Below are 27,346 nucleotides of genomic sequence, written 5' to 3' on the forward strand. Positions count from 1 at the left end.
CCCGCCACCTCCCTAGGAAGAGTCTTGGGAAGCTCTGCTCTTCCTGAGCTACCGCATCCTTCGTTTTGTCATGCAGAGGCAAACACAACACTAAGCCGCTTGCAAGTCCTCTCAGCTCCTCCCCCCAGGACTGGCTGTGGACTTCGAACTGTGCTCCAAACCTCCTGAGGTGTGACGTGTCCACAACTGGAAACAACCCTGGAGCATCGTCTGAATCCAGGGCTAGAAGAAGACTAGATCAGCTCGAACTATCTAGATTCCCAAATTCTTTTTGAAATTATAGTGAGTGTCATACAGGGAAATGTTTTCAAATCTCTCACTCTAGTTCTCTACCTGGTAGTTCCAGGGCTTGTTACTGAGCATCTCAGTACACTGGAAACCAGATGTTTCACACTTTGCCGTAAATACGGTTCCTTTTGGAAAAAGTTTCATGTCTATACTCTGACCCAGGTCGATCAGTGCCAAGCCAGCAGATAAATCATCTTCTTCACTGTCCTGTTCCAAAAATCTATATTAAACACAAACAAGGGTCAGGCTGCGTGAGCACAGATAATAAAAGGCTGCTGGGGAAACGGTAAGAGAAGGACCTGTTAAAAGGGCAACTTGCCTGTTTCCGAGTATGAAATTGTCTGGCTTGATGTCTCCGTGGATGATTTCGCAGTCATGGACTTGTTCAATCATGCACAGCACTCTGATAGCAAAAGCGAGGACTAGAGCTTGAGGCATCACTTTTTCAGGGGTATTTTTATAGAGGTTAATGGCATTCTAGAAACAATGGAAAGTGGAATCCTGAGTTGGTTGCACAGGATTAATGAAATTTCAAGTCAAGAGCTTTGCCCCCACCCATCACTCCAATAAAAGCGCCAAGTCCAAAAGGTATGTGCAAGGCAAAAGCCAAAAATATACTTCAGTTCTTGTTTGTCATAAAAGCCATACACTTACTAGTAATGTCCCATAGCTATAGAGATCTCCTACTAACACACTGCCATTCTGGAACAGGTGGGCAGAATAGAATTTGATAAACATGTGTTGCATGCTTGGCTTTAGTCTCTCCATCAGCTGGGTCCCGATGTAGAATTCCCAGGGGTTGGCGGGCTTCTGGACCTGCAAATCAGGTATGTGACATTCATATCCAGCTCACATTCTGGAAAATGATAGCAAGAAAGCCACTTCATCCAAATGCAGGATGTGGGGTAGAAAGTGATGACAAGCTATGAATTGTTGCTGCAGCGTGGGAACTGCTGCAAGGTAATTTTAGTGGCGAGGCAATTCTGAGTCCTTGTGGGATAGTTTTGCTTCTTAAGTGCTGACAATAGACCTAAGTGAAACCACCACTATCTTTAAAAAAAAAAAAAAGGAGGCTGGCAAACTCTAGCCCTAAAATTCATTTTCTATATTGTACAGATCATTTACCTTCAAAACAAATTTCTGCTTATTTTTGCTATCGTTCACATCTCCGTGGGTAACTTCATAGACGTGGGCAAAAGCCCCTTCTCCAAGAAGGTGATCAACATAGACCAGCAAAGAACCTGAGGAGATAGTTAAGTCAAAATGAAAAAAAGGCTCAAAACATTAAAGGCTATCAAAATGAAGTATTTGTAAATTTTTCTTGGTGCTTGAATTGCTTTAATAAATAAAAATGGATATAGCTCCCTTAGGAAATGTTTTTCCAGTCTTACATGAAAGTTAAACAAATACCTGCCACAAAATACCCCCTTTATAACGAGGTGATGGAGGAGCCAGGGCAGCACTGCCGGGACCCAGGCCTGTCACTGAGCAGCAGGGCCTCGGGCAGCCATCCTCTCTTTACCAGTGCTGTCATATTTAAAGGGGGAGTACGTGTGCTGCCTACTTGGCAAGACTGTTGTGATGACAGAAAGAACAAGTGGACATCCTCTACAAAGTGCTAAACAAAGCTCTAACACGCCTTTGAGAAATGCAAGCGTTTTACATCAGAATAAAAAGGGCAGAGCGTAGTTGTACCGATATTTCTAACAGATACTTAAAAAATTTTTATTGCAGGAAACTTTCTATTTTAGAACAGTTTTTGATTTATAGAAAAGTTGAGAAGATAGTAGTTTCTGTATGTTCTGCATCCTGTTTCCCCTACTGCTAACTTTTACATAACCAAGTTACACTGGTAACAAACAAGAACCAAAACTGGTATGTTACTGTTAACTAAACTCCACACTTTATTCAGATTTCACTAGTTTTCCCCTAATGTTCTAGGACACATTCATCAAGTCTCCTCAGACTCTGCTAGGCTGTGACAGTTTCTAACTTTTTGTTCTGATGACCATGACAGCTCCAAGGAGCACTGTTCTGGTAAGTTGTAGAATGCCCCTCAGCTGGATTTGTCTTGATATTTTTCAGTTACACTGGGGTTATTGGATTTGGTAGAAAGATGACAGAGGTAAGGTTGTAACAGATTTTTAATTTTTTAAAAAAAGAATTCATGTGTTTAAAATCAAATATAAAAAAGTAGCTTTCTGGTTTCTAGCTGGCATGTAAGGAGTTTGGAAGTCGTCAGTCTACCCTCACAGTAAGAAAAAGCTGAACAAATTGAAAATCAACAACTCTTAGATCTGTTAGAGAACTGAGGTCACAGGGAAAACTGCTGCCCCCCAAACTGAGGAGACAGGTGAATACAGAGAATAGCAGAGCCCAGAAGCAGAAACTACCACTGAGGCCAGTACCGAAGCAGGGGTGGGGAGAGGAGGCACCACAGAAAGAACTGATGTCTCAGACCTTATTTAGGAACAAGTCTCTAGGGAAGCCCAAAGACAACAGGGGAGACAAATAAGGACACAAAGGGGAATTTCAGCCTTTGATACCTACAGCCACAGAAAATAGTAAACACTGCCTAAGTCCAAGCCAGATAAGCATAAACCTTACACTAAAGGGCTATTTATCTCAGTTCCTTTCAGCAGGATATCAGGACTGGCTTCTAACAAAAATTACAAGGCATAATAAAAGACAAAAAACACAGCTTGAAAAGACAGAGCAAGTATCAGAACCAGATACAGATATAGAAAAGATTTTGGAATTATAAGACCAGGAATAAAAAAAATATGATTAATATGCTAAGAGCTGTAATGAAAAAGGTAAACAAAATGCAAGAATACAAGAGTAATGTAAGAAGACAAATACAAACCCCGAGAAAGAATCAAAAGGAAACGCTAGAAATAAAAAAGGACTGTGACAAAATGAAGAATATCTTTGATGGGCTCATCAATAGGCTGTATGTGGCTGGAAAAAGAAACTGTGAGCTTGACAAATATGCCAACAGAAACTTCCAACACTGAAACGCAAAGAGAAAAATAAAATGAAAAAGAATGTTCAAGAACTATGGGACAACTACAAAAGGGGTAACAAATGTGTAATGGGACACTAGGATGAAGAAGAAAAAGAGAACAGAAGACATAGCTGGGGTAATGATGGCTGAGAAATTTCCAAAATCAATGACAGAAACCAAATCACAGATCTGGGAATTTCAGAGAACGCCAAGCAGGAAGAATACCAAAAAGCTACATCTAGGCATGTCACGTTCAAACTGCAGAAAATCAGACAGGGAGAAAATATTGAAAGAAACCAGAGGAATAAAACCACCTTACCTATAGAGGAGCAAGCATAAGAATCACACTGACTTCCCTTCAGAAACCATACAAGCAAGAAGAGAGTGGAGTAAGTGTTGAAAGAAGAAAAAAAAAAAGCCAAAAAAAAGAAACCATACAAGCAAGAAGACAGTGGAGTAAGTGTTGAAAGAAGAAAAAAAAAAAAGCCAAAAAACCACAAACCAAGAATTCTTCCCTTTCAAAAGTGAAGAAGAAATAAAGACTTCATTAGACAAACAAAAATTAAGGCAATCTGTCACCAGTAAACCTGCCTTGCAAGAAATGTTAAAAGAAGTTCTGGGGGGTGGGATGAATTGGGAGATTGGGATTGACATATATACACTATTGATACTATGCATAAAATAGATAACTAATGAGAACCTAACATATAGCACAGGGAATTCTACTCAATGCTCTGTGGTGACCTAAATGGGAAGGAAATCCAAAAGAGAGGGGATATATTGGGTTGGCCCAAAAGTTCATTCGTTCCGTAACATCGTATGGAAAATCCCAAACGAACTTTTTGGCCAACCCAATATGTATACGTATAGCTGATTCACTTTGCTGTACAGCAGAAACTAACACAACATTGTAAAGCAACTATACTCCAATAAAAATTAATAAAAGAGAAAAAAAGAAGTTCTTCAGAGGGAAGGAAGATGATACAGGTCAGAAACTCAGATCAGAAAAGTATAGGAAAAGGAATAAATGAAGATAAAGTAAAATCTTTTATTTATTTATTTTTTATTCTTAATTGATCTAACTGATAGCTGTTCAAAATAATAATAGCAACAATGTGTTCAGTAAGCACAGCCTGTGGGTAAGTGAAATGAGTGAGAGTAATGCCATAAGGGGGAAAAGGGAGGAATTGGTAACATTCTGTTATAAGGGACTTGTGCTATTTGTGAAGCAGTATAGTGTTATTGGAAGGTGGACATGGATTACTTGTAAATGTACATTGCAAGCTCTAGGGCAACCACTAAAAAAAGTAAAGAAAGAAGTGTAATTGATATGCTAAGAGAAGAGAGAAAATAGAATCACATAAATAATTAAAACCAGAGCAGGCAGAAAGAGAGTGAAAGACAAAAAAGGAAATGAAGAACAAGGGCAATAAATAGAAAACAGTAACAAATATAGTAGATATTAATCCAACTATATCACAATAGATAAAAATACAAGACCCAACTATATGTTGTCTACAAGAAACACACCCTAAATATAAAGACACAGAAAAAATAAAAGTAAAGGCATGGAGAAAGATATGTCACGCTAACATTAATCAACAGAAAGCTGGTGTAGCTATATTAATTTTACACAGAACAGACTTAGAGTAAGGAAAGTTATCAAGGATAAAGAAAGGCATTACATAATGATATAGGGCTCAGTTCTCCAAGACATAACAATCCTTAATGTGTATGAGCCTAAGAACAGAGCATCAAATAGGCAAAAATTGACAGACTTGCAAGGAGAATAAATCAATTCACTATTATAGTTGGAGATTTCTACATCCCTCAATTGACAGATCCAACAGGCAGAAAATCCTTAAGGGCATGGTTGAACCGAACAGCACCACCACCAATCAACTGGATCTAATAGACATTCATGAAATACTTAATTTAACAACAGTGGAATATACATTCTTTTCAAGCTTACATGGAACAGTAACCAAGAAAGACCACATTCTAGGCCATAAAACACAACTTCACCAAATTAAAAAAAAGAAAGAAAGAAATCATACAAAGTATGCACTCAGATCACAGTGGAATTAAGCTGGTAATCAATAACAGAAGGATAGCTGGTAAGTCCCCCAAAACTTGGAGATTAAATAACACACTTTGAAAACATAATTTATTGAAATTGTGAGATGTGGAAAATGCAGTATTAGAAATTTATAGCATTGAATGCATATGTTAGAAAAGAAGATCTAAAATCAATAATCTTAGTTTCCACCTTAGAAAACTGGAAAAAGAAGAGCAAATTAAATCCAAAGTAAGCAGAAGAAAAGGAAAAATAAGAATCAGAGTAGAAATCAACAAAATTTAAAACTGAAAATCAGTAGAGGAAATCAATGAAAACAAAAGTTGGTTCTGTGGGAAAAAAGGTTGGTTCTTTGAAAACATCAATGAAATTGATAAGCTTCTGCCAGGCCAACTAAGAAAAATTAGGGAGGACACATATTACTAATACCAGAAATGAAAGAGGGGTCATCACTACAGATCCTATGGACATTAAAAGGATAATAAAGGAATACTATGAACAGTTAGTTCTATGCCACATGTACCAAAAATGAATAAGTGGAATTTGAAATTAAAAACACAATACAATTTACATTAGCAACTCCCCCCCAATGAAATATTTAAGTATAAATGTAACAAAAAATGTACAAGGTCTACATGAGGAAAACTATAAAACTCTGATGAAACAAATTTAAAAATCTAAATATATGGAGAGATATTCTATATACACAGATAGGAAGACACAGCATTGTGAAGTTCTTCCAAACTTGATCTATAGATTCAATGCAATACCAAGCAAAATCCCACCAAGTCATTTTTGTGGATAATGACAAACTAATTCTAAAGTTTATATGGAAAGGCAAAAGAATCAGACAGCCAACACAGTATTGAAGGAGAACAAATTGGAGGACCGACACTACCCAACATCAAGACTTACTATAAAAGTTACCAAAATCAGGACAGTGTGGTATTGGTGAATAGGCGAATACATTAATGAAACAGAGGAGAGAGCCCAGCAATAGACCCAAACAAATATAGTCAATTGATCACTGACAAAAGACTAAAGGCTATTCAATGCAGGAAAGATAGTCTTTTCAACAAATGGTGATGGAACAACTGAACATCAACATGCAAAATGAATCTAGACACAGATCTTACACCTTTGACAGAAGTTAATTCAAAATGGTTCATAGATCTGAATATATAACACAAATCTACAAAATTCCTAGCAGATAACGTAGGAGAATATCTAGGTGACCTTGGGTTTGCTGATGACCTCTTGGATACAACACCCAAAGCATGATCCATGAAAGGAAAAAAGTGATAAACTGGACTTGTTTAAAATTGAAAACTACTCCGCAAAAAACACAGCTAATAGAATGAAAAGACAAGCCAGAGGCTGGGGGAAAATCTTTGTAAAACAACTGATAAAGGACCACTGTATAGCCAAAATATACAATGAACTCTTAATAAGAAAACAAACAACCTGATTGAAAAATGGGCAAACGATCTGAACATAAATCTCAGGAAAGAAGGTATTCAGATGGCAAATAAACATATGAAAAAATGTTCACCATCATACATAATTAAAGAATTGCAAATTAAAGACAATAGTGAAATACCACTGCACATCTACTAGAATGGCTAAAACCCCAAACACTGACAATACCACATGCTGACAAGAATGTGGAGCAACAGAATTCTCATTCATTGCTGTGGGAATTCAAAATGGTACAAACCCCGTTGGAAGACAGTTTGGCAGTTTCTTACAAAAGTAAACATAGCCTTAACTATATGATCCAGCAATCACACTCCTTAGTACTTACCCAAATGAACTGAAAACTTACGTCCACACAAAAACTGTACAGGAATGTTTACAGCAGCTTTATTCATCATTGCCAAAACTTGGAAGCAACCAAGATATCCTTCAATAGGTGAATGGATAAATAAACTATAGTACCTTCCCACAATGGAATACTCCTCAGAGATGAAAAAGAAAGAGCTATCAAGTCATGAAAAGACATGGAGGAAACTTAAATGCATATTGCTAAGCAAAAGAAGCCAATCTGAAAAGTCTATATACTGTAATGATTACAACTATGTGGGGACGGCAGTAGGAGATTAGTGGTTGCTAGGGTTTCAGGTAGAGGGAGGAAGGGATGAATAGATGAAGCGCAGGGGTTTAGGGCACTGAAACGGTTCTGTATGATACTGTAATGACAGATGCATGTCATTACACATCTGTCAAACCCCACAGAATGTACAACACAAAGAATGAATCCTAAGGTAAACTATGAACTGTAGTTAATAATAATGTATCAATATTGGCTCATCAACTTTAACAAATGTACCACACCGATGCAAGATGTTAATAATAGGGGAATCTCTGTGTGTGTGTGTGTGTGTGTAAAGTATATTATGAGAAGTCTTGCTCCCACTGTTATCCACATCTACCCTGTTTCCCCTTCCACTAACAATTAACCATTTTTATTAGTTTTGAGTACCCTTCAAGTGTTCTCTGGAAATACTATCAAATATGAATATATATTATCTTGCCCCTTTTTAAGAAATAAAAAGCAGCATATAACACTAGTCTGCCCTTTCACTTAGCAGCATGTTTTGGAGATCATTCCCTAGCTGCACAGAGTGAGCTGTAGTTTACTGTAGAGATGTCGCATAATTTATTTAAGCAGTCCCCTTAGATGCCTATGTTGTTTCCAATCTGTTGCTTTACACACACCTTACTTTGAATATATCCAAGTGTATCTGCAGGAAATTCTTAAAAGTGGATGTCTGGGTCTAAAAGTATATGCATTTTAAATTTTGATAGATATTGCCAAATTGCCCTTTATAAGTTATAGTCCCAACAGCAATCGAAATCCTACAGTCATGCCTTAACAAAATGTTCTCATCTTAATACTACAGATAAAACTTTTTACTGGAAGTGGGAGAGGGGGTGGAGGGGTAGGGGTGAGGGCGGTGCCAGGAGGAATAAACATCAACTTCCCACAGAGAAAAATAGAGTTTAAAGTTTTATTACCCATATGGTTCTTACCCAGTTGAAATTCAGTCTTGGGTTTGATGGCTGGAAGTTTACATTGCCATTCGTAAGTATTTGCATAGGAACTCACTGGTTTAGAAAGCCCGGATAAAAGTTTGACAATCAACTCATCATCCCAGGGATTCTCAACAGTGAAGTCTTAAAGGAACAGGAACAAAAAGGAAAAGGAATTCAGTATCCAAGACTTTTACCAAATAAATCATAGACAAAGCAAGTGGAGACATTCATTAAATAAGCTTTCAAAAGCCTTATCTTTAAAGAGCATTGATTCAACTAATAAAGAACCATTTTCAAAAGTCAAAATGGGTACTTCTGCACAGTTCATTATCTGTCATTTTAGATCTACAAACTTAAATCAATATTCAGTTGGGACAAAGGAAATTAACACCAAGGGCATCTATTCTAGATTTTGCCTTTAACACAATTATGGGTACATGTCTTAAAGGCAAACTTGGAGATTAGTTACTTCTAACACGATCATATATGTATTCTTTAAATTGCTTTCCACTTCTATTTATAAAACACGCTGCCTTTTAACACATACTACCTACGTGCAATTTGTCTGTATGAGATATACTTTGGGTCCACAAAGACACAAAGAGAAACCGTTTCTAAAGGGAAGAAAAAAGTTTCTGCCCAATTTAGAATGTTATAAAAAATTCTATTAGTGGCAGTTATCAAAGACTAATCCAACATGACTGATATTTACTAGTGCTAAGCAGATGCGGGACACTTTTCTGAGCCCTTGATGTTTACTAACTCACTTGGTCCTAACAGTAAGACCCTAAAGTAGGTACTGCCAACCCCTCCACTTTATAGAAAACAGGGCCACAGAGAATTGAAATAATCTTGGCCAAGATCACAAGACAGCCTAAGACAGAGAGCTAGGATTAGAATCTAGCTAGTCTATCTCCAGAGTCTGTGCTCTTGTCCACTGTTAAGATTGTTTCTGTGTAACCTTGGGGTGGGGGTGGGGTCCTTTAACCCTGAACCTGTTTACTTTTCTGTAAAATGGGGATAACAGTATTAGATTAAACTCCTGGCATAATGGGCCCTCCAATTCCAGTTCTCTTTTCCAACAGTAGTTATTTTGATACCTTTTAAAATTAAAACAAATTAATTAGTCCTTCAAGTATGTTACTGTTGTATGCTCGGTGACACAGCATGCAAGTTTGTCTGAACTTGCGTTCTACTCAGCGGCATTCAAGGCCCTGCTCTTTGAGCTTCTTTCATGGAACAGCTTTTAACAGGTTATTGTCCTTATTCAGGGAACAATTAAGAATGAGCATCTGTTCACACCTGGAGCGTCAATATTCCCAAGCAAGCCTGTCTGCATTGGTTCTGCCTGGAACCTGGCATTGGCGTCTGCTGGATCCTCTGCAGGGGCAAAGTCAGGGTCTGTGAGTTTACAGGCCTTGAGGCCCCACTCCGCCTCGCTGGTCAGCACAGCTGCAGCAGGTTGGCTCAGACGGAGCAAGGATGCTGAAGAGACATCTGTGGGGAACGCTGGTTCTGAGCTTTTCTCTTCAATCGGACTGGATGTGTTAAAGGGACAAGATAAACACACATGATTACAAGCTTTATTGGGTTTGAACACATAAAAATCCCACAAAACAGTTTCCTTTTCATTCTAGGAATGAGATTTCAAAACTGCTTCACAAAGAGTTTATTAAAGCATTTTCTTCATACAAACAAATATATGCAGATACACAGCTCGTACAATATGAATAGAAATAAAATAAAAAACGTGGTAATATATTAAATAGGTGAGGTGACACATTGGATATTCTTTAGTAGGAGATGTTGGTAGGAAAGGGTTTATTTTCTCAAGTTGTCTTCTAAGCATCACTACTGTAATAGGGACTGAGGATTTTATTCCAAAAATGGCTTCTTTTATAACACTGAAACAAACAGAAAATGTCAGCCATAGTCCAACAACCGAACACCAGTACATTTCTACACACGCACGTGCACACACACAGTCGATTCTCATTCCTCAAGGATTCCATACCTGTGAATTCACCTACATGAAAATATTTATTTGTTACCCCAAACAACACTCATGGTGCTTTTGCTGTCATCTCAAGACGTGCAGAACAATGAAAAATTTGAGTCACTCAACATTTATGTTCCCAGGTGAGGTCGAGCAAGGTGACGCTCTGCCTTCTCATTTCGGCTCATACTGTCAATGTCCTTTCACAGTATAGTTAGCGATGTGGGGTGTTTCTTTTTCTTGCATTTTTGTGCTTTTAGTTGGTGATTTAGCTGTTTAACTGTTCCCCAAGTGCAGTGCTCAAGTGCTGTCTGGCGTTCCTAAGTGCAAGAAGGCTGTGACGTGTCTTGTGGAGAAAATATGTGTTGCATAAGTTTTGTTCAGGCATGGGTTACAGTGCTGTTGGCCATGAGTTCAATGTTAATGAATCAATAGTATATATTAAATAAGTGTTTTTTTAATATAAATTTATTTATTTTATTTATTTCTTTTTGGCTGTATTGGTCTCGTTGCTGCACATGGGCTTTCTCTAGTTGCGGTGAGTGGGGGCTACTCTTCGTTTCGGTGCGCAGGCTTCTCACTGCGGTGGCTTCTCTTGTTGCGGAGCACGGGCTCTAGATGCATGGACTTCAGTAGTTGTGGCATGCAGGCTCAGTAGTTGTGGCTCGTGGGCTCAGTAGTTGTGGCTTGCGGACTCTAGATCGCAGGCTCAGTAGTTGTGGCGCACAGGCTTAGTTGCTCCGTGGCATGTGGGATCTTCCCAGACCAGGGCTTGAACCCGTGTCCCCTGCATTGGCAGGCAGATTTTTAACCACTGAGCCACAAGGGAAGCCCTAAATAAGTGTCTTTAAATAAAGTGTTGTGACCACAGGCCTGTAGGATCCTAACTGTGTATTTCCCCTAGAAGCAATGGGTCAGTATTTGCTAATTCAGTGTTTGCAGTGATTTTATAGAAAAGAACCAATGCAAATAACAAGTTTGGACTGTACATACGTCTCCACACACATATTCTCTCTGCACCTTTAGATCCACATATCTACAAACAGATGCACGAGTATATATTTTTATACAAATGAATTCATGCAACATCATGTTGCATTTTTTACTTCTTGACACAGGCATTTTCCTACCATGAATTTTTAAAATAATAAACTAATTTTGGAATTTAGATTTAAAGAAATGTCACAGAGATAAAAGAGAATTCCCATATGTTCCTCACCAATTTCCTCTAGTGTTACCACCTCACATTAAAGTGGCTCTCTTGTCAAAACCAATAAACCAACCTTTGTCATATTACTATTGACTAACCTCCAGACCTCGTTTGGATTTCGCCAGGTTTTCCACAAGGCCCCATGTTTGCTCCAGGATCCAATCGTGGACACCATGCTGCATTAGTTGTCAGCCTCCTTACTCTCTTCTCTGTGACACTTTCTTAGTCTTTCCTAGTTTCCTAAGACCTTGTCGGTTTTGAGGAGTACTGGCCAGCTATTTTGTAGACTGTCCCTCAATTTGGGTTTCTTTTTTTTTTTTTTTGTGGTACATGGGCCTCTCACTGCTGCGGCCTCTCCCGTTGCGGAGCATGGGCTCCGGACGCACAGGCCCAGCAGCCACGGCCCACAGGCCCAGCCGCTCCGCGGCATGCGGGATCCTCCCTGACCGGGGCACGAACCCACACCCCCTGCATCGGCAGGCGGACTCTCAACCACTGCGCCACGAGGGAAGCCCTGGGTTTCTCTTGTTTTCCTCCTGGCTAGACTATGAGTATTGGTTTGGGGAGAATATCACAGAGGTGACCCTTCTCCTCCCATGACATCACCATGTGTCATCACGGGTGACGTTAGCCTGATTATTTGGGAAAGGTGGTGTCTGCTGGGTTTCTCCACAGTTCTACTGTGGATTTTAATGCTGTACACCATTTAATCCAGTGGATGTGTGATGAAGTGTAACAATTCCCTTGTTCTTAGATATTGAACATATTTCCAATATTTTATATTACAACAAAACAGATGTGTTTCCAAACCCATGTACATTGCTACTAGGAAAGTGAGTGCCCAAATTATTGTGGGTGCATAAACGATGAATAAAATCCTTTTCCCTTCTCCACAAAACTGTGAATTTTGGTTAACTTTCTAGCTCTTCCCCTTCTCCACTGAAAACTTAAAAGGTAAGGTATCACTGTCATCAATGCTTATGATAAAAAATAGCTGTATCTAGACTGGGAGAATTATGAACATGTGCTGGGAATTCAGATTCGGGCTTCAGGTATAATGATTCTCGCAATGGGCCTGTCCCTGGCAGGGACTCTGGAAACTAAATCTATGGAGTGTTGCAAGAGCCACTGACTCCCTGGGAAGAAGGTTTCGAAGCTAAGGAAGCCTCTGTCCCTGGGTGTCTCCCCACATGAGCCTTGTTTCCTTGCAGCTTAACTGTCACATGCAGTCAAAGACAATAGTTTCTTGGACAGTATTACCCTGCTGGCAACAGTGATTTTTGTCCTATATACATCTAAATTAATCTTATGCCAAGTGTGGTTTATGGTAGTCTTATGAGTCAAAAGTTTAGCTGCACAAAGGAAGATTCCTGGTGGGCAGTAATAGACTATGCCCACTGAGTAAAATTTTAAATTAAAAGGCAAAATCTATTTAATTTGCATTAATTTTATTTCTAGTGAGTTAACCCTTTTCTACATGTTTATTCATTAATTTTTCTTTTGTAAGTTCTGCTCATGTCCTTTAATCCAATCATTTATTTACTGGGGTCTTAGTTCAAGAAGAGGTTTTTGATAATAAGAAGCAGTACAGCATAGTGGTGAGAGCGAGGATTCTGAAATCAGAGATAGGGGTTCAAATCCCAGGGCTGCAAAGTAGAAGCCGTATGGCTTTGGGTCCTTTATTTAGCCCTCTGGATCTGGTTTCCTCATCTATAATGCTGGAAAAGAAAAGTTCCTACAGTTAAAGTTATTATAAGGGTTAGTTAAAGGGTGCAGTACATGAAAAGCGTTAAGGGCTGTGCAGGAATATAATAAATACTCAAAAGATTGTAGCTACTTTTAGCGTCTATGACATTCACCAGACTATTCAAATATGGCAGAATTTTACTTCTGCAAAGCATTAGTGTATGTATGGCAAGTCTGCATTTTGCATCAGAACCTAAGAGGCTTAAACATTCTATCTTCTTCCTCTTAAAAGAAAGTTATTAGGACTTCCCTGGTGGTGCAGTGGTTAAGAATCTGCCTGCCAATTCAGGGTACACGCGTTTGATTCCTGGTCTGGGAAGATCTCACATGCCGTGGAGCAACTAAGCCCAAGCACCACAACTACTGAAGCCCCCTCGCCCTAGAGCCCACGCACCACAACTACTGAGCCCATGTGCTGCAACTACTGGAACCCGTGTGCTCCAACTACTGACACGCCTATAGCCTGTGCTCCGCAACAAGAGAAGCCACCGCAATAAGAAGGCCACACACCGCAACGAGGAGTAGCCCGTGCTCATCACAACTAGAGAAAGCCTGTGCGCAGCAACGAAGACCCAATACAGCCAAAAAGAAGAAAAAAAAAAAGAAAGTTATTGATTTTCTCAATTATAATGGGTATACAGAAGCAATTAGGTGTTTGCTCAGTTCTGCAATAGTCTTTATATGTCAGTCTTTGGCTGGCAAGAGCATCTGCAGTTCTGCTCCCCAAATCAGTGGAAGTCAGTCACAGGAACAGTTTCCCCAGGGATTCTCTGATACCCCAGCTGCTTCTCTCACTGCCCTGATGTACCAAGTGTCATTTTATTTATATGTACAGACAGTACCTTCTGACTTAAATCTCTGAGTTGATAAAAACTCTGGCAGCCCTTAAAGAAGGGCTGGAATGAGGTATTCCATTACAGCTTAAGAAGCAAGCTAGAATGAAAAGGGAGAGAGACAGGACCACGTGCACCCACACAATACCTGAACTTTCTCTCTTTCAAGGGTTCCATCTTGTTTCTTTCACAAGAATCCAAAGTCACATGGGTGTACTGTTCTGCTACCACATTTTCTGAAATATACAGAAAAGTAGAGATGGGCATTATACACACACATATGATTTTATATGGTTATAAAGTCCAGGATTCCTTTTTACACTGACTTTCATTATAATTTCAAAATAGTATTCCGTGGTAAAATGTACTATGTTTAAAAAATGGGGAAAAAAAAATCACTTAAAAAAATTCTACCGTTATATGTGAGCGTTTCAACCTTATACATCTAATCCATACAGTCCTTCAAAAGAAAAGAGCCCAGAGAGCAGGAGGTCCACCGCGGGAGGATGGCCAGACCACGGGAAGTTACGGGCGGCAGTGCGCACACCCTGTTTGAGGAGAAGCCGATGCCAAGGCCATGGAGCATAAAAGGCTGAAATGCTTGTGGAGGGCAGAGATTTTGGTGTCTTTCAGTCTAACTTGCCTTATTTAGTCAGCGTTTAGTTGACTGAACTGACTCAGAGGTTCACACCAGAAAGCAACCTGGCAATACTTACTATCACTCCCTTTAATTAAAAAAAGAAATCTATCTATGGAGAGACAAACTAGATAGGGCAGAAATACAGAGCATTACTTCTACCAAGTGATACTAATACAATATAGAGCCAACTATTACACTAGATTAAATTTTATCAGATACTGCTTCACTGAACAGGTGCTAACACTTTTTAGTACTAGAACATTAGCTTCTATTTATACAATCAAAGTGGCAAATACACTAAGAAAGGTCAATATTGACTTTATGAAAGACTCTTGACTGTTAAACAGATTAGGTTTTCCAAATTGAAACAACTTTAAATTTTTAGAATTAAAGTAGCAAGTCTGTGATAGCACTTGGCAAATGTCCAAGTTTCAACTAAATCCTCCTTTAAAATTCAGGAAAGAAATATATTTGGTTAGTACAGTAAGAAAAAATGTTTACTCCTTAGTTAAAAACTTTTAGGCCTATAGGCTCAGACTTCACATTACAATAAGCTTTCATCCAGGGGAATGAAATTCTTTTGCAGTTCTTTCCCTATTCCTTCAGTTAACAACTGCTATTAAAAAAAAAAAAAAACGCCAGCAGTGATAGTGTTTGGCTAGTAAATTAGCAGAAAAAGGTGAAGCAGTCCCAGGTCTCATAGCACAGGCACATTTCAGAGATATCGTGGGTTTGTATCCAGACCACTGCAATAAAGCGAACATCACGATAAAGCGAGTCACACAAATTTTTTGGTTTCCCAGTGCATATAGATGTTTTTTTGTTTTGTTTTGTTTTTTGCGGTACGTGGGCCTCTCACTGTTGTGGACTCTCCTGTTGCAGAGCACAGGCTCCGGACGCACAGGCTCAGCGGCCATGGCTTATGGGCCCAGCCGCTCTGCAGCATGTAGGATCTTCCCGGACCGGGGCACGAACCCGTGTCCCCTGCATCGGCAGGCTGACTCTCAACCACTGCACCACCAGGGAAGCCCAGAAATTGTTTACACTGTACTGAAGTCTTAAGTGTGCAATAGCATCATGTCTAAAAAAACAGTGTGCATACCTCAATTAAAAAAGTTAATTGCTAAAAATGCGAACCATCACCTGAGCCTTTAGGGAGTCAATCTTTTATGACTGGTGGAGGGTCTTGCCTCGATGTTGGTGGCTGCTGACTGATCAGGCTGGTGGCTGCTGAAGGCTGGGGTCATCGTGGCAGTTTCTTAAAATAAGACAACAGTGAAGTCTGCCACATCGATTGACTCTTCCTTTCATGAACGATTTCTCTGTAGCACGCAATGCTGTTTGACAGCATTTTACCCACGGTAGAACTTCTTTCAAAATTGGAGTCAATCCTCTCAAACTCTGCCGCTGCTTTATCAACTCAGTTTATGTAGTATTTTATATCTTTTGTTGTCATCTGCACCAGGAGTAGATTCCATCTCAGGAAACCACTTTCTTTGCTCATCCATGAGAAGCAACTCCTCGTCCATTAACTTTTTATCATGAAATTGCAGCAATTCAGGCACACCTTCTCTCCACTTCTAATTCTAGTTCTCTTGCTATTTCCACCACATCTGCAGTTACCTCCTCCACTGAAGTCTTGAACCCCTCAAAGTCATCCATGAGGGTTGGCATCAACTTCTTCCAAACTCCTGATAATGTTGATATTTTGACCTCTTCCTGTGAATCAGAAATGTTTTTAATGGCATCTAGAATGGTGAATCCTTTCCAGAAGGTTTTCAATTGACTGCCCAGATTCATCAGAGGAATCACTGTCTATGGCAGCTATAGCCTTATGAAATGTATTTCCTTTTTTTTTTTATTTAGGCTGCATCAGGTCTTCGTTGTGGCAGGCAGGATCTTTGCCGTGGCATATGGGCATCTCTCTAGTTGAGGCGCGCGGGCTTGGTTGCCCCACAGCACGTGGGATCTTAGTCCCCTGACCAGGGATCGAACCTGCGTCCCCTGCATTGGAAGGCGGATTCTTTACCACTGGACCACCAGGAAAGTCCCTGAAATGTATTTCTTAAATAATAAGACTTGAAAGTCTAAATTACTCCTTGATCCATGGGCTGCAGAATGGATGTTGTGTTAGCAGGCATGAAAATAATCTCATTGTACATCACCATCGGAGCTCTTGGATGACCAGGTCCATTGTCAATGAGCAGTACTATTTTGGAAGGAATCTTCTGAGCAGTATGCCTTAACAGTGGACTTAACATATTCAGTAAAGCATGTTGTAAACAGATTTGCTGCCATCTGGTTTTGCTGCTCCATTTATAGAGAATAGCCAGAATAGATGAAGCATAGCTCTTATAGGCCCTAGGACTTCTGGAATGGTAAACAGCATTGGCTTCAACTTAAAATCATCAGCTGCATTAGCCCCAACAGGAGAGTCAGCCTGTCCTTTGGAGCTTTAAAGCTAGACCTTGACTTCTCTTCTCTGGCTATGGAAGTCCTAGATGGCATCTTCTTCCAATATAAGGCTGTTTCATCTACATTGAAAACCTGCTGTTTAGTATAACCACCTTCATTAATGATCTTAGCTAGATCTTCTGGATAACTTGCTGCAGTTTCTGCATCAGCACTTGCTGCTTCACCTTGCACTTTTGATAAGGAGATGCCTTATTTCCTTAAACCTCACGAACCAACCTCTGCTACCTTCACACTTTTCTTCTGCAGCTTCCTGGCTCTGGCTTCAGGGGATGTTGTGGCTGCTTTGATCTTCTATCCAGGTCACTCAAACTTTCTCCGTATCAGCAATACGGCTGTTTTGCTCTCTTATCATTTATATGTTCACTGGAGTGGCACGTTTAATTTCCTTCAAGAACTTTTCCTTTGCATCCACATGGTGAAAGAGGCCTACCTTTTGGCCTAACTGGACTTTCGACATGCCTTCCTCACTAAGCTTAATCATTTCTAGCTTTGGGTTGGAAGTGAGAGACGTGCAACTCTTCCCTTCACTTGAACACTTAGAGGCCACTGTAGGGTTATTAACTGGCCTAAATTTCACTATTGTTGTGTCTCAGGGGAGAGGCCCGAGGAGAGTGAGGAAGACAGGGAATGACCAGCGGGTGGAGCAGTCAGGGAACACACACAACAACCATTGACTAAGTTCACCATCTGCCGTGGGTGAGGTTCGTGGCACCCCAAAACAGTCACAATAGTAACATCAAAGACCACTGACAACAGATCACCATAACAAATATAACAATAAGGAAAAGTTTGAAATATTGCGAGAATTACCAAAATGTGACTCAGACACAAAGTGAGTAAATGCTGCTGGAAAACTGGTGCCACTGGGCTGCTTGACACAGCGCTGCCACACACCGTCAATTTGTTAAAAAAAATCCAGTATCTGCGAAGTGCAATAAAGTGCAATAAACAAGGTATGCCTGTATTTATTTTGCAGGATTGTATTTAATAGGTAATAATTATCTGTATTCAATAACTGTGTCATTCATTAAGCTTCAGTTCATATGTATAAAGATCTTTGATATGAGAATGTTATGTCTGGGGAAAATAAGGACCATCTGTGAGTTTTATCAGATCACTAAAAAAATTTTTAAATATGATTTTCCGAGTATAGTACTTGGCTACATCTCTAAAGTAATAAAATTTGTAGATACATATCAAGGATTAAAATTTGCTGTTTGTTACTCTTACCAAATTAGAAAATAAAATGTTCATATTTTTAACATTCAAGTCTGTCTGTAGTGGCTATTTTGTTTGTTGTAAAACATGAAATAAAGCTATAATCCCATACAAATGGGTTGGACTTTGTATCTTTGCCTTTAAATGCTTCTATAGATTTTTCTCCCGTTCTACCTAAAATCTAAGTTATCAAACTTTTAAAATGCACATAGACTTTAGAAAGACATTATGCCAAAACCAAAAACCATATATGTAATAATACAGTGAATGGATTTTAAGTTTCCTCTTTATGATTTTCATATCTTCCAGAAGAAAACTATAATCGTAAAAGAACTGAAGTTGGCAGAAGACACTAAGATAGTGTAAGGCACACCTTTATCGTCTAGAGGGTGCACTGAATCCACTGGAAGCCTGTGGAAGGGCGTAGATGCCAGCTGTGCAGCAGACGTAAAGTCTCCCGGGCTCTTGGGACTGGGAGCCAGGGTTTTGTTGCAGCGGACACCCCACACGGTTGAATCATCCAAAAACTCGTCAGTGTGAGGTACTTCCTACAACGAAAGATGAACGGAAAAAAAGTAGCAATCTTCTTGTTTCATAGATGAAATTTAACACATTAATACTTTTTAAGATTCAAAAAAATGAGGAATTTTAATTTTTTCGAAGAAATGTATGTAACCCCTGGCTAACACAGAGCCAAGGACATCGTGGGTCTGTTCTTTTCCCCAGAACTGGGACACTTCATCTTTAACACACTCCAGCGGAGTTATATCACATGCAAGAGTCACGTTTTGTTTACCGATTTTTACTTTTTTTTTTTTTTTTAAAGATTTATCATTCATTTTATTATTTATTTTTTGTTGCATCAGGTCTTAGCTGCGGCGCACGGGATCTTCATTGTGGCACACAGGCTTCTCTCTAGTTGTGGCATGAGGGTTTTCTCTTCTCTAGTTGTGGCGCGCAGGCTCCAGGGCGCGTGCGCTCTGTAGTTTGCGGCACGCAGGCTGTCTAGTTGAGGCCCGCGAGCTCAGTTGCCCTACGGCATGTGGGATCTTAGTTCCCTGACCAGGGATCGAACCCGTGTCCCCTGCCTTGTAAGGCGGATTCTTTACCACTGGACCACCAGACAAGTCCCTACTTATTTTTTTTTTTTAATTTGAAAAGTCTAGATTTACAGAGGAATTACAAAGATAATACAGAGTTCCCATATAGCCTGTATTAAACTTCTTAGGTCTAGGAAAAATATATATGCCCCCAGTGGTTCCTCCTGTCTAAAGGGAAGGCTCTCAGGGCAAGGATCATTATCAAACTCATTTTTCAGTTTCTGTATCTATCTTAATGTGTGGTGCATAATAGATTTGCAAATAATTATAGAATAGTGTTCTATAAAACTTAATTTTCCACATAATATTTTATTTTTTCAGCACAGTTTTTTAAATACACCACCTCATTTGACTGGCACAAGCATCTGGTACAATGAAAAGAACAGGGTTGCGGGACCCATCTCACGGATGAAGCCGAGATTTACTTGCATTTGGTTTTGAAGTGAGCCTCCACGTCGAGCGTTCTCCAAAGGTCCTGGCTCCCGTGGGCTTATTTTTAGGCTGTGGTAATCTAAGGAAAGATTTGAAAAATTACAAACAGCAAAATATGCTAAGGAAATAAATTCTACCACTTAAGTTAGAGTGTTAAAAACATTCTCTCCTTTTCCTATTTAGTTAATATTTATACACATATTTCTTACTTTTACAGCAAAACTGAGTGCAGGTTGAATTAGCTTGACTATGTATATAAAAGTAGATCTACAGTTACTTAAGCGAGGGTGGAAAATACAGAACTTTCTATTGCACTGAGTTTTAAGTTTTTTTAAATTATTATTTTATTTTTATTTTTTTTGAGTTTTAAGTTTTAAGGACAAAAAAATAGTTAGGGCCGTGGCCAACAGAATGGCATGGATGCCATATGTTTTATTTCTTATTCCCAGTGCTTGGTCTAGCTACAGAACATGAACCTCTTCTACACCATGATACCTTTAGTTCACACCTCTCTTTCACGGTTTAAATTATTAATGGTGAAACTTCCTCGTGCTACCCTACTCTACCCTGATGGGGCTCAGCCTTAAAACAAATGTTCTCTGCAGTGTGACCCAATATAAGCCACTTCCTTTTCTACTTTATCAATCCTGCAAATATATACGGAACACGTATGGATACCTGTACTGGTGAAATCATTTACAGCGACTACAATTTCAAATATATAGGATCCCTTGGTTCTCTGATGATTTATAACCATACGGTTTCCTTTTGTAACAAATACTTTTGTTATGGAAGGACTACTTTCTTGTAACCCCCCGGAACTCTGCAGATCTGGAAAAGAACTTCAGCAGCAATCTCCCGGCCATGTGGTCAGAAGGTTCATCTGTGGCAGAGCTGGGGCTGGGGCCCAGGCCATTTGATCGGCAGGTCCTGTTCTCTCACCAGCTCACCACCTGGACTCCTGGAGGGATCTCCGCACTGTCCCTGTCACTATGGCAACATGCATCTCCCCCAGTGTTATCTTAACCAGATATTTCTTTACCCATAATTTTCTTTGTTTCCATCTTCGAACACAGGAAAAGCAGAGGACAGAGAAGAGATAATCTTATTGACTCCCCAAGCCCCAGAAGATGTTGCATTTTCTGCAAGGGTAAAAAATTGCAGTTAATTATTAAAATAGGCCAAAAACACTATCCTTTAGGTGCAACTTCAACTACAAATAAGAAAATGGAATAAGAGCTACAGAAAACAACTGATGTCAGTTTTTGAAATACTAGGCAACGAGGTAAGTCACTCTTCAGTGACATGAAGGGACTAACCATGGTCACAAGGGTTAGCACGCGAGCCGCCGATCTCGAGTTCCTGCCACACATAAAGCAGCGTTCGCCGTTCTCCTAACACACTGCTGTGCTCACTGACACTGAATAAAGCTCTCCATGTCTTTGCTTTCCTACAATGAGGAACTAAGCTCTTAGCTCTCTATATATCTTCATCGTGATCTCTCTCTGGCTTCCAGCACAAATCCTCTGACTCTAGACAAAGGTGGGCTAGTCCTGGCTCCCAACACTCCAGCCCGAACATTCCTCTGCTGGGCAAAGCTCAAGTATCCCTCAACTACTCAGCCCTTCCTGGCCATTCCTACCCATGCAGATTTTGTCCTTCTTTAGCACAATTTATTATTTTTTAAGAAACAAACCAAGTCTAGGGCACACACTGAGTACCTTGCCAAATAACGTTGTATTTTTTTATTTCACAAACTCCATGCCCTTATGTGACAAGCTAACCAAGGCCAGGACCACTTCTTGTATAATCCTTGCTATTTCTGTGGGCAACCACCCACTACGCTATCCACTTAGTAGCTATTAAACAATCTGTTATTACTTTGAAACTGGGCTTCAAATGCATCTTCATTTTGACCTAGAGATGGCCATTCATCTTTGTCATCAGAAACATCAGGAAGTGTAGGAGCCTGAAACATATTCATGATGAAACCTTAAAAGAATAGAAAGAATAATGGTAAACATGGCTGCAAAAGAGCTTTCATTAATTTGTCGTCAGATGCTACACATTCAAACAAAAGGCCTTACATACCTAATGCTTCTTTTGTGTGCACGGTGGGTGACGGCTGCACTTTGGATGGCGTTGCCTGAACCAGTCCCAGTGATGTGTTAGGAGTTGCGTGAAAAGAACTTGTGTTAACAACCTTCTGTGTTTCACACCCTATTAAAGAAATGGGGACAAAATGCAGCATCAGTAGAGAAATCAGAGTAGTTTAGAAGGCACAATTTAAGAAACTTATTATACTTATTATACATTTTTATTATTCTTGATAATCCTCACTAAGGACTTCCATTACTATAATGCTTCCATATCTTTCATTTTTCTCTTTATAATAGTCCCACGAGGTAGGTAAGGCAAGAAGTATCCGTTTACAGAAAAGGAAATAAAAGCTCAAAGAGATTAAGTGGCTTGATCTAAGATCATATCAAATTAGCAGACTGGTCATAAATAGCCCTCTTTGCTCCACTATACCCCAGAAGTAGTTAATAGTGACATTGTATATCTTAGGATTGGCTTTCCATCTCCCTCAGCCGGGCCCAAACCATGGCGTACACGGCCCTGCACAGCCTGAGCCTCTCGGCTCCCACCTCACCTTCCTCCTCCTCCCCTGCTCCCTGTGGCCACTGGCCGCTCTGCTGTGCTCCAAACAGTTCAGGGATATTCCTACCTGAGGGCTCTGCCCTTGCTGCTCCCTCCACCTGAACCAGGTTTCCAAGGGCTGCGTGGGACGCTTCCCCCCTCTACCCAGATATCACCTTCTTTGTGAGGGTCTTTCCCAGTTGCCCCTGAGATTTCAAGCCCTGCCCAACCCCCCCAGCCACACTTCCCCCCTCTTCGCGGGTGGGGATTTCTGTCCTTTCTGTTCGCGACTGCATCTCTCACTACCTAGAACAGTGCCTGGCTTCTACTAGTGCTCAGTCAGGTCCTGGTTAAATGTAGGTGTCACTGCTTTTTTCAAGTAGCTCTGCTCCCACTAAACTGTCATTGGAAAGGATGGCACAGTACGTGAAGGAGTGGGGGGAATGAAGACCCAATCCACGTGTCTTATTTTATTTATAAAACTTACTTTCATGCAAATACCTCTAACAAAGTAGTACCAAACGGAAGTATGACACTCCTAATTAAACTTTTAATCACCTTTCCGTCTTCACAACATGTTAAAGATGACTCTGGTTTTAGATTAAAATCTGCTGAGAAATTTAATAGGAAAGTTTTCACAAATCAAGTTTCCAAAGGATTCCAACTAAGATGTGACTGTCAAGTGAATTTCTACCTTTATTTGAAATGGTCTGGGGTTTAACTAACCCCTGCCTTCTAAGAACGGGAAAGCTGACACCCAGGTTCATTAAGGCCTGAAGCCTTCATGAACTGCAGCCACCAAACAGACCCTTGAGCGACCTGAACGAGTCTGGGCAAACAGCTTAGACAGCAATGTATTATATCAATAGTTAAACATTACCTTCTTTTATCTCTGCTCCACTTTGTGGCTTGAATTCATGAGTATTTTTATTCATACACCTGGAAGAGAAAACTCTTGAGACACAATAACTCTCAAGAAAGAACAGTAAAAAATGTCAGCAATGACGAGCCTGTTGTTAAAACACAGATGGGACTGCCTAGGTCTACAGTGTAAGTGAATAAGATGTTTTATGTTTTCTTTCATTTCCTTTCGAGGACAATAATTCTTACAGATAAAGGCCAGGTATTCACGTTTGCTTGACATAGTGATTCTGTACTTTAACACCCGATAATCATTCATACACGAGGTTCGAACGATCCCATTTACTACACAGGCTAAAGGGCTAACCCCCAGCTCCGGGCCTGCCGTCCGGCACCACTCTCCTGCGCTGTGATGTGGGGAAGCGCTGGCGCCTTCGCCACAGGGGCCACCTCTCTCGTGATGGGCAGGTAGCCACAGTGCATTGTCCTCTAGACTTCAGCAGTTATCAAGAGGGGAAAAAATGGTACGTGAGACACTTACATCACAGTTTATTTTAAGTGCAGTCGTGATAGTGGACCTCATCTGTCTATTTAACATTGCTTCCCTTAATGGACCCTGTGAGGGTATAAAGTAAAAAGTGCAAAGCACTTTTAATCTTACAAATCCCCATTAAACTGTCATAAAAATGTGAGTTTTATAGAGATACCAGAGAAAGGTGCCCTTTCTCTGTCGTGGTCAGCCGTCTAGGCCACTGAGAGAGTGAGGGGGGTACTTTCAGTCCCTTGCCTAGGCTAAGGTCAGGGTCAGTCTGAAAGGCTTCTGAATGATCTGAATGTTCATTAGGTCAAAGAGTTTCATAATTTTATAAGGTTCAGCTGGACACACTGAACTGTGTCTCCGGGGGCCTGTCATTGCTGCTGTTGTGACCATCTTATTGTTATGTAAATTAACTACTAAGAACTAATGAAGTCACAGCCCCACACAACAGTCCTCTTTTTACATACATGATTTGATACAGGACACAGGTCTGAATTATTGTCCTAATGTGGCTGAAAAAGCATGATCACTTTAAATCTTATTTCCAGGAGAAATCATTGGTAAAAGTTAACCTTGGACATTGAGGAGAACCAGTACTTAAGAACCATAATCTGTGCCAAGGGGTTTAGCCCAAGGGGAGGGTGTGAGTTACATTGTAGCTTTTATCTGTTCCAATAGATCAATAAAATTTTTATGTTGAAAAAAGAGAGAGCACCAAAGTGACTGAAGAGGAAAATATAAACAAGCGATGCGACAATAATTGTAATTTCTGTAATCTAGGAAAATCCCTCAAAATTGGAGAAAAAACCTCCACAGCACTGTATAGACATATTTTGGCATATTGTGTAGCAGATATTAATCCCAAACTGCTCCCGGTGGAAAGACAGAAGGAATATGAGAAGAATATACGTCAAGGAACTATCTGGATTGTAATGAACCCCTACATATGTTCAGTCAAAGCCAGTAAGCAAAGGCAATTTCAGTTTAACAGCTGTATATTCTTCAGTTACAAAAAGATTGTTAAGTTTCAGTGTATCGAAAACTTATAATTCAAGAGGGAAGTATGAAGTAAAACAAATACTCTAAAAGAAACAATAAGTGAGGCTGAAGAATTGGGGCTAATGTTTTGGTAACTTGTTTCTTCCACTACATGCCCATCTAAAAATTATTTTGAAAAACAAGACTCATCCGTCATTTACACATTGCTCTTGATATTGCAGGTCACGTAAAGAAGCCGTCAGACACCATTCATATCACTATCATCTCTAGGGCTACCTTTGGCTTACCTGGCATCTTTGCTGGCCACCGTAAACATGGCATCTGTCACTGGCTGGGCTGCCAAAGGAACCTGGGGAGCTACACTCTGGGTGACGGCTGGGGACACCAAAGCAGCGGTGACAGCATTTGCCATAAGTGGAACAACAGATGCCTCTTCGGGTGTCTCTCCTGCATTCTTTGAGGTCTGCTGATGGACAGCTGGAAGACTCGGAGCTCTCAGTTCCTGCGGGGAGCCTGTGTGTGGCCCCATACGTGCTGGGCTGACCTTTCATGGTAAGCAAACAAACAAAAACAAAGCCATGAGGTCCAGACTGCTAATTAGGTATTACAGCTTTTCAAAGAATGGCACCTGTCTTCTTCAGTAGATTCCTTTCCTCCTGAGCCAGCTCCTTACCCCTCCAGGTATTCTGAAATGAACAGTCAGCAACAAAGGTCACTCTATGCGGTGGATGCTTCCGTAGCTTCTTAACCACACACTCAACTGGCAGCTCATACTTCTAACCACTAAAATACCAGCCCCGGGGCTTCCTTGGTGGCACAGTGGTTAAGAATCCACATGCCAGTGCAGGGGATGCGGGTTTGAGCTGTGGTCCGGGAGGATCCCACATGCCGTGGAGCAACTAAGCCCACGTGCCACAACTACTGAAGCCTGCGCACCTAGAGCTCGCGTGCCACAACTACTGAAGCCTGCACAACTAGAGCCTATGCTCTGCAACAAGAGAAGTCACTGCAGTGAGAAGCCCACGAAGCCCTCGCACTGCAGCGAAGAGTAGCCCCCGCTTGCCGCAACTAGAGAAAGCACGGGCGCAGCACCAAAGACCCAGTGCAGCCAAAAATAAATAAATAAAATTTTAAAAAAATTTAAAAAAATTTTAAAAATAAAATAAAATAAAATACCAGCCCTGAGCATTCATTAGTATTTAAGAACTGGCACATTTCTCCTTACTTAATTTTGGGAAAAGACTAACAGTCAATGTTACCAAATGCTCATAATGGTGTTCCTGCTATTAAAATACCCTTAGTAACCATCTTCCCTTTAATGAGTAGGAAACACGAATATAAACTGCACTGACTGCCACAAAAGCATGGCGCACAGTGGGAAGGACACGGGCCCTTAACATGAAGTCTTTGCTTTTCTACTCACATGTACTTAGACTGTACATGTACACTCCTATGTTACCAAGTTAAAAGACAAAGAGCAGGATTTCCCTGGGGGTCCAGTAGTAAAGAATCTACCTTGCAAGCAGGGGATGTGGGTTCGATCCCTGGTCAGGGAACTAAGATCCCACATGCTGCGGGGCAACTAAGCCCGCGCCACAGCTACTGAGCTTCCACACCTCAACTAGAGCCCGCGTGCCACAAACTAGAGCCCAGGCGCCCTGGAGCTTGCGAGCCGCAACTAGAGAGGAGAAAAACCAGCACACCACAACTAGGGAGAAGCCCATGCGCCACAAGGAAAGATCCCGCGTGCCGCGACTAAGACCCAACGCAGCCCAAAATAAATAAAATAAATAATAAATAAATCTTAAAAACAAGAGTTAATTTCTCACCATAGAAAAGTATTCTCACAAATTGTTAAGAAAAGCACCAAGGGCTTCCCTGGTGGCGCAGTGGTTGAGAGTCCACCTGCCGATGCAGGGGATGCGGGTTCGTGCCCTAGTCCGGGAAGATCCCACATGCTGCGGAGCGGCTGGGCCCGTAAGCCATGGCTGCTGAGCCTGCGCTCCACAACGGGAGAGGCCACAACAGTGAGAGGCCCGCGTACCGCAAAAAAAAAAAAAAAAAAAGAAAAGCACCAAATATCTAGGGCAAGAATAGTTATTTCACAGACAAATGGACAAAATATAAAAAGTTTACTCTCACTAGTCATCAAAAAAGATAATTAAAAATGACCTATAACATTTTCTCACCTACCAAATTAGTAAAGATTAAAAATAAACATAATATTCATTTCTGAAGAAATACATTAAA

General features: G+C 40.5%; 1 protein-coding gene across 3 annotated transcripts in view; it reads right to left on the reverse strand.

The window, feature by feature from the left end:
* The window catches only part of BUB1 (BUB1 mitotic checkpoint serine/threonine kinase), a 41,647-nt gene that overhangs the window by 2,082 nt on the left and 12,219 nt on the right, over nucleotides 1–27,346 (reverse strand). For 2 of the 3 annotated variants that reach the window (XM_067704352.1, XM_067704354.1), the window contains 14 exons: nucleotides 25,384–25,640; nucleotides 23,579–23,637; nucleotides 22,150–22,278; nucleotides 21,940–22,050; nucleotides 21,101–21,200; nucleotides 20,056–20,137; nucleotides 18,900–19,074; nucleotides 14,342–14,429; nucleotides 9,711–9,946; nucleotides 8,406–8,549; nucleotides 1,414–1,529; nucleotides 943–1,104; nucleotides 608–765; nucleotides 334–508 (listed from right to left, as the gene is read on the reverse strand). In XM_067704352.1, the coding sequence (XP_067560453.1) occupies nucleotides 334–508; nucleotides 608–765; nucleotides 943–1,104; nucleotides 1,414–1,529; nucleotides 8,406–8,549; nucleotides 9,711–9,946; nucleotides 14,342–14,429; nucleotides 18,900–19,074; nucleotides 20,056–20,137; nucleotides 21,101–21,200; nucleotides 21,940–22,050; nucleotides 22,150–22,278; nucleotides 23,579–23,637; nucleotides 25,384–25,640 (1,992 nt within the window). Of the gene's footprint in view, nucleotides 1–333; nucleotides 509–607; nucleotides 766–942; nucleotides 1,105–1,413; nucleotides 1,530–8,405; nucleotides 8,550–9,710; nucleotides 9,947–14,341; nucleotides 14,430–18,899; nucleotides 19,075–20,051; nucleotides 20,138–21,100; nucleotides 21,201–21,939; nucleotides 22,051–22,149; nucleotides 22,279–23,578; nucleotides 23,638–25,383; nucleotides 25,641–27,346 lie in introns of all 3 variants that reach the window. The other variant, XM_067704353.1, reaches the window with a different exon arrangement.

Source organism: Pseudorca crassidens, chromosome 14 (genome assembly GCF_039906515.1).
Source record: "Pseudorca crassidens isolate mPseCra1 chromosome 14, mPseCra1.hap1, whole genome shotgun sequence".
Taxonomy (NCBI): domain Eukaryota; kingdom Metazoa; phylum Chordata; class Mammalia; order Artiodactyla; family Delphinidae; genus Pseudorca; species Pseudorca crassidens.